This window comes from Sardina pilchardus, chromosome 23 (genome assembly GCF_963854185.1).
Source record: "Sardina pilchardus chromosome 23, fSarPil1.1, whole genome shotgun sequence".
NCBI classification, from domain to species: Eukaryota; Metazoa; Chordata; class Actinopteri; order Clupeiformes; family Clupeidae; genus Sardina; species Sardina pilchardus.
In genome coordinates, this window is record NC_085016.1 from 3,374,881 (window position 1) to 3,381,902 (window position 7,022).

Below are 7,022 nucleotides of genomic sequence, written 5' to 3' on the forward strand. Positions count from 1 at the left end.
TGAATTGTGATAAACTTTCGTGGATGAGTTACTGTAGGCCTACCTTCACCAAAATTTAGCCAAAGATAGTTAATACTGCTTTATAAACCGTCTCTGCCTTCACCATTCTGATTCTCAGGACAATAAAAACTCCTTTCAAACGATGATACAAAAAGACTGTAAGATTATTTTGGACATGCATGAGGAGGAACAATGATGACCTACCAGATCTTTGAAGCAGAGATATTAGGCCTATACATCTCTGACTGGGACTTACAGGCACAGTGGTCTGTCACTGTAATCTATGTTTATACCACTCCAGCATCAGGCCAGGCCTGTGTGCTGATGGCGCTGGCTCCCAAGTTTGCCATAAGGGTTAGATGGTAAGGTAACATGATTTACTAAAATGATGTGCTGGAGATGTGTTGTAGTCTGCTAAAGCCAGAGTTCTCATTCATGTTTTTACCGTCACAACCTACTCCACTCCAGTGGGTGGCGGTGCACGAGTGGACAGAAACCGCTGAAGAAGAGAAAGGCTTTCGACGTCATTTATTGGATGACATCTTTACTTCCCTGTGTAGCGGTATCAGAAACACAAGGTGACTTCTAATCATGTATTTTTTTTATTCATTCTTATATGCATGCGATTTAACTTTAATCATATTATAATGTCTTCATTCATTGTTATTTCACTAATAGGAAGTACAACTAAACTGATAATGTTGTTAATAGCGAGGGAGCAGTAGGCTACATTTTAGTCACTCGGCAGTGTCAAATCAGGACAGCTAACGTTACGTTAAACATTAGCAGGCTAACGTGTTTGTGTGGTATGCTTGTTGACGTGTAAAGAAACTTTACCATCAGCAGACTGGCTGGTTTATTTTTTATGGTACCTTGAGGCATGTCTTAGAATTAAAAAATAATGTTCCTGTTGAGGAAAGCTTGCGTTCATTCAAAATAACGCATTTAGCAGTTGCTAACATGCCAATAATCCCTGGGTTAACCACGGTCAGTCTGCGAGTGTCAGGTGAAACTTAGCTAATATTTTGATGTCCCAGCTAACTTAGCCAGATTCAGTGACTTGTGAAATGACACCCTCTTGTTTACCTGTCTGATATTTTCCGCACACAGCATGGCTCTTCACCGGTTATTCCAGCTGTCCTCTCTCATCCGCTCGGCGGTGTCCGTGACCCTACGGAGAAACATTGGTATCTCCGCGGTGCTCTTCACCCGGGCCAAGGACATGGACCCCGTCCAGAAACTGTTCCTTGACAAGATTCGTGACTACACCAACAAGAGCAAGTATGTGCTTTTAATGGTGTAATTCTGAGTATGGTGTGCTTAGGGAGCCTTTGGTGGATATGTGAAGACGTTGTCGTCCATTCTGTTTAATTCCACCTCGGCGAGATAGTAGACTACTTGCACGTGGTAGACAGTGAAGTTATATTTGCCAGTTAATGCTAACGCTATTCCATAGGATTTGAGAGTTCTCTTTTGCCGTATTTCTGGCCAATATCTCACCTGTGTTTGATTTGATTGCCTTGTCTCCAGGGCCGCAGGTGGAGTGGTCGATGCTGGCCCTGCCTACCAGAAGACCGTGACTGAGGAGGTCACCAAACTGCAGAGGCTGTATGGAGGGGGAGACCTCACCAAATTCCCTGACTTCAAGTTCACCGGTGAGTGGTGTCCAAGCAACAACCTGTGGTACCTGCAACTTGGTAATTGTTGAAGTAGGTGTTGGATAATGCTGCATCACCATTGAAATCACATAGGAAATTCACATGGATATCACATAGGAAATTCGATATTGTTTGCACCTCCAAGTGGTCTGTGACGCAGGTTTGTGTGAAATAATTGTAAATACACTTAAGGAGCTTTCAGGTTTAGTTTGGTTTAACTGCCACATGAATGACAACGCTTCTGCGAATGGCAGAGACTGACTTGTAAGACCTTGCTTAAATATTTTAACATGGTTGAAGTCAAAAGTTGCATGCAGTGGTGTGTCTTGTAAATGACCGCTCCTGTTCTTGTCAGTCAAGGCAACACAGGCAGAACAAATGCAGAAATCTCGTCTTCTGAAGTAGTATCTTGAACTCTTTGAGAACTGTTTTGGAAAACCCATTTTAGGTGTTAATGTGCCTTTGTTAAGCTCATTTCAGAGAATCTGTTCTGATCTTGTGAGGTATCAGTTCTTCCAGATTGTTGGAGCATCTGCCTCCTTTAAATGCTCACCACTGCACACCTTCAACCTTGTGAACGCTTCAGTTTGCTCACTTAACCCCCTCTGCCCTCTGCTCTTGTCTCTGCAGATCCCAAGCTGGACGAGGTGGCCAAGTAACGTCTTCACTCTGCACTACTCGTTCCTGTTTCGTTCTGTTCCAACACTGACCAGTTGAATATTTAATAAATGATCTTGAGAACAAAGTTGGTGGTGTCTATTTTTTTCTTTTCTTTTTGTTGTAAAATGTGGCAAACTTGGATTCAGATTTATTTTTCTTGGCCATTCGAAAGATGAGATGTGCATGTTTGTACAAAATCCTTTAATGACAACAGTAGTGTACAGAAACAACCAAACAATCCTTACATTCACACATCCATACACATACAAATCTTCAAAGAAAAATAGCATACAAATTCTCTTTATGGCAAAGAAACTCACAATTATTTACACAAACGACAGAGATACGTAGACCACTCCTGGAAAAAACGAAGGCACCGTGAATGTGTTCACTGAAAGCTGTTATTAACTTAAGCTGTGCGGAGCATCAATCTGCTCCATCTATTTGCACTGTATGTACATTGGCAGAGAAGCGAGTTCCTCAAAGCATGGCACCTGTATGTACTTCTCAAGTCTTTCTGAACGAAGGACAGGCGGCCACTAGGGGGCGTGAAGTGAGTGTAAGACACGTTGCCATGTGCTTGGCCAGTGGAGGAGAGGGAAAAAAAGCAAAAAGCCACACGAGTGGAATTGATGAGTTCAAAAATCTTTTGGCCACTTTTGATGTCCGTCTACGTACGCTGGCACCGAATCTGTGGATCCTTCCGTACGACAAACCTCCGTACAATACGGACGGACGTGAGTGAGCGACTAAGTGAGTTTATCCTCGCTTGAAGGCATTGGCTCCATTACAGCATGAAAGAGTGAGTGTGCTTGAAGTCCTGCTGTTTCTGAAAAGGTCAAAAACAAAAAAAAGTGAAGCCAAGTAGCAAGAAGTACATTGTCAGTTGTGCTAACCATAACAAGCCATTCCCCAGATGCCTGCTGCTACACAACCAAACTATACGGGGCGGCGAGAGAAGAGAAATGGCGCACCTCTTCAGGAGGGGGGCTGTAGCGTGTGTTCCTGTGGAGGGGAGAGAGGGAGGAATGAATTTACAACTCACGGCAGTGTGAACAACAACACAAGGTTTGCTTGCCTGTGTGTGTGTGGTTTCTGGACTTCATCTGATTTAAGGATGCAGTTAAATACACCCACAGTCAGACACCCTTTAGCACACTTTCGACTACTTTGTTTTTGTCCTGTATGCCCGTTAAGGGGAGGCACTGAGCGCTGTGAAAGTAAAGGGAGGGTTTTGAGAGCCACATACAACTCCACTGATAAATGAAACTGCACAGGACAACTCAAAGCCATTTTGGGCATATGAGCACAGCACAGAGGAATCTACCTCGCGCTCCAACCCCGAGACACAAGCAAGCACCAAACAGTTCCCTGCTGATGTCTGCTCAATGTCCTCGCACCAGCACACCAGCAGCAGGCCTAGAGCGGCAGCTGGGCTCGCGTTAGTTAGTTCTCGTCTCGTCTCTGACTCACATATCTTCGGTTCTGTTGAGGTTCTGGCTGCTGATGTGGGCGGTCCCTTGGCACTGGGTGATCCAGAACGACCTGCAAGAAGGGGGCCATGTTGGTTTGGGAAGGTCAGAGGTTGTGACTGAGGGGGGGAGGATTGAAGAAACTGTTTCCGTGCACACCATGCAAGGATCAAACAAGCCCAAAAGGGACAAGGGACAACCCGATAAACTGCCCCGTCGGCTCTAGTATTTTGAATGTGAGTGAAACAAATTAAGTTGGAGTCTGTGACAGGATGGTATAAGTCAGCTGATTATGACATTTGTTAATGGGTACAAAGGAATTGTTGTCTTTCACAGGATTATCATCCAAGTTCTACAAATAGTGTGTGTACCCATCTAGCTTAACCGCCATAAACCACACAGACACAGACGTACAGTACACACACACACACACACAACAAAATGTAGTATTTCAAGGCTTAGTACAAAAGAGCATGTCACGGCATATGTGGAGCAACATTAATTACCTTCCTCTGTGTCCTGCACATAAAAACAAAGAAAAGAGGATCCATGAAAAACAGTTCCTTGATGTTCAAGATACACTGTGACAATTGACTAGTTTGGGATGCACATAAGTAACTAGTGCTAACATCTTAAAATCAACTTCAGCGTGTATATGAAGATGTAACAGACAGATGAGCAGAGACATTCTCAAGTGCCACCTGGCACCTGGGCTTTGCACTAGACTTTGGGCTGGACTGGGCTTTGCACTAGACTAGACTTTGGGCTGGACTGGGCTTTGCACTAGAGTTTGGGATGGACTGGGCTTTGCACTAGACTTGGGCTGGACTGGGCTTTGCACTAGACTAGACTTTGGGATGGACTGGGCTTTGCACTAGACTTGGGCTGGACTGGGCTTTGCACTAGACTAGACTTTGGGCTGGACTGGGCTTTGCACTAGAGTTTGGGATGGACTGGGCTTTGCACTAGACTTGGGCTGGACTGGGCTTTGCACTAGACTAGACTTTGGGATGGACTGGGCTTTGCACTAGAGTTTGGGCTGGACTGAAATGTAAAATAAAGCTTTAACAGCAGATCACTTACTACATCACCAAAATACATGAGTCTTATCTAGTCTGGTCTAGTCTAGTCTCATGAGTCTAGTCTTGTCTCATGAGTCTTATCTAGTCTGGTCTTGTCTGAGGAATCTTATCTAGTCTAGTGTTGTCTCAGGAGTCTTGGTCATGGTCTTATTGTTAAACTATTTAACTATCACTATTAATCCGTATGATAATGTGTACAGCACATTGAATTATCGCTGCATATGAAATACACTATATAAATAAACTGCATATGAAATGTGGTATATAAGTAAACTTGCTTTACAGTGGCGATTGTAGTGCAAGGAAAGGTACTGAAACAAATATACTCACTGCTGAAAAAGCCATGCCTATGAGCGTAACACGCTCCACAGATGCAGAGAGCAATAACCAGACAGACCACCACCACTCCTGCTATGATTGCTGGGACATTTAGATCATCTGCCAGAGAGAGAGAGAGAGAGAGAGAGAGAGAGAGAGAGAGAGAGAGAGATAGATTTGAGAATGGTTAGTAAGGAATACTGCCAGGAATAGAGCAGACTGTGCTAATTTTGTTACTGTTCCAGTTTGTATTCATTTGTTCGCATTCTCTTGTACAGCTGTTTCCTGATGTTATTCTTCCCTGGTCATTCCCATGGGTTCTCTCTTGCTATATATACAATTTTAAAGAGAATTCCACCATGACTCGTTAATGTCATATATAGTTCTTTGGAATACAATGGATCAAAAACAATGGAGCTTTGTCTGGTACTAGTAAACTAAAAACACAATGTTTATTCCGTTGCCGGCCTGGTGAACTTTCTCCTTTTCCTGAGTAGGCTACTCCTGTATTCTTGGAAGGCAGCTATCTGCTCTCTCTGGCATACAAAGAGAGAAGCGTGCATGTACACATACAGTCAAAGAGATTGAGAGGGAGATAGAGAGAGGGAGAGAGGGAGAGAGAGAGGGAGAGAGGGAGGGAGAGAGGGAGAGAGAGGGGGGAGGGAGAGACTGCCTTTAAAACCTGCTGCTACAGTATCTGTTCTCTGTGTGGGACAAAAGCATACATAGAGAGACGTAAAAAGACTCCCAATAAAATGTGACTCTCTCACACACACACACACACACACACACACACACAGATACACACACACACACACACACACACACACACACACACACACACAGACGCAGACACAGACACAGACACAGACACAGACACAGACACACAGACACAGACACAGACACAGACACAGACACAGACACACACACACACACACACACACACACACACACACACACACACACACACAGTCCCTCCAACTCACCTATTTTGACGTGGACTCCCTCGCAGCTCTTGGGCGGCCCGGCCTTATTGCGCGCCTCGCAGTGGTACTGCCCAGTGTCCGCCTTGGTGACAGATGTAAACATCTGCACACATGATTAACAGCAGGATACGCCAGTTGGCATGGACAGGGACATATTTGAGTTAAACAGTCTGTGTGTGTGTGTGTGTGTGTGTGTATGTGTGAGAGAGTATGTCTGTCCATGTGGACAAAGCAAGCCAGATGCAAATACCCTAGCAAAGTAGTGCTCCATTTCTGCGATATTAGGTAGTGCACCATATTGGAGGTGACGCCATGTCTAGCCCTAACCTCTAGTGCTGTGTGTGTGTGTGTGTGTGTGTGTGTGTGTGTGTGTGTGTGTGTGTGTGGAGGTGACGCCATGTCTAGCCCTAACCTCTAGTGCTGGAAAGGTGAGTAGCACAAAGCATTCAGGCCTCTCTAAACCTGTAAGAGACAGGTTACATTTGTGGATCAGTAACTTTAAAAAAGTTCCAAATAAAAGTATTAAAATGTGTGTGTGTGTGTGTGTGTGTGTGTGTGTTTGTGTGGACTGTATATGCCTCTCTCTCACCAGCAACCCTGTGTGTGGATCGTGTGTGTGTGTCTGTGTGTGTGTGTGTGTTGACTGTATATGCCTCTCACCAGCACCCCGGTGTGGTGGTCGATGTATGTGTGTGTGTGTGTGTGTGTGTGTGTGTGTGTGTGTGTGTGTGTGTGTGTGTATATGTATATGCCTCTCTCTCACCAGCAGCCCGTTGTGGTGGTCGATGTATGTGTATGTGTGTGTGTGTGTGTATGTGTGTGTGTGTGTGTGTGTGTGTGTGTGTG

General features: G+C 44.7%; 2 protein-coding genes across 2 annotated transcripts in view; one reads left to right on the forward strand and one right to left on the reverse strand.

The window, feature by feature from the left end:
- The first annotated feature begins 425 nt into the window (after nucleotides 1-425).
- On the forward strand, nucleotides 426-2,403 carry atp5pf (ATP synthase peripheral stalk subunit F6). The gene is made up of 4 exons (XM_062528286.1): nucleotides 426-578; nucleotides 1,111-1,281; nucleotides 1,531-1,655; nucleotides 2,289-2,403. Exons 1-4 carry the CDS (start codon nucleotides 436-438, stop codon nucleotides 2,315-2,317), a joined length of 468 nt encoding a protein of 155 aa, XP_062384270.1. The 5' UTR covers nucleotides 426-435; the 3' UTR covers nucleotides 2,318-2,403.
- A 101-nt stretch (nucleotides 2,404-2,504) lies between these two features.
- jam2a (junctional adhesion molecule 2a) overlaps nucleotides 2,505-7,022 on the reverse strand; it is a 14,306-nt gene continuing 9,788 nt past the window's right edge. The window contains exons 7-12 of the mRNA XM_062528352.1: nucleotides 6,177-6,279; nucleotides 5,203-5,310; nucleotides 4,297-4,309; nucleotides 3,792-3,863; nucleotides 3,293-3,323; nucleotides 2,505-3,147 (exon numbers count right to left, since the gene is read on the reverse strand). Of these exons, the coding sequence (XP_062384336.1) occupies nucleotides 3,106-3,147; nucleotides 3,293-3,323; nucleotides 3,792-3,863; nucleotides 4,297-4,309; nucleotides 5,203-5,310; nucleotides 6,177-6,279 (369 nt within the window). The 3' untranslated portion in view covers nucleotides 2,505-3,105. The remainder of the gene's footprint in view (nucleotides 3,148-3,292; nucleotides 3,324-3,791; nucleotides 3,864-4,296; nucleotides 4,310-5,202; nucleotides 5,311-6,176; nucleotides 6,280-7,022) is intronic.

What these genes read in the sequence shown, in the direction of transcription:
- atp5pf (XM_062528286.1), top strand. Translation starts at nt 436, where the DNA reads ATGTTTTTACCGTCACAACCTACTCCACTCCAGTGGGTGGCGGTGCAC. An exon ending in GACTACACCAACAAGAGCAA is followed by an intron (nt 1,282 to 1,530) that starts GTATGTGCTTTT and finishes CCTTGTCTCCAG; the next exon opens with GGCCGCAGGTGGAGTGGTCG. An exon ending in CCCTGACTTCAAGTTCACCG is followed by an intron (nt 1,656 to 2,288) that starts GTGAGTGGTGTC and finishes TTGTCTCTGCAG; the next exon opens with ATCCCAAGCTGGACGAGGTG.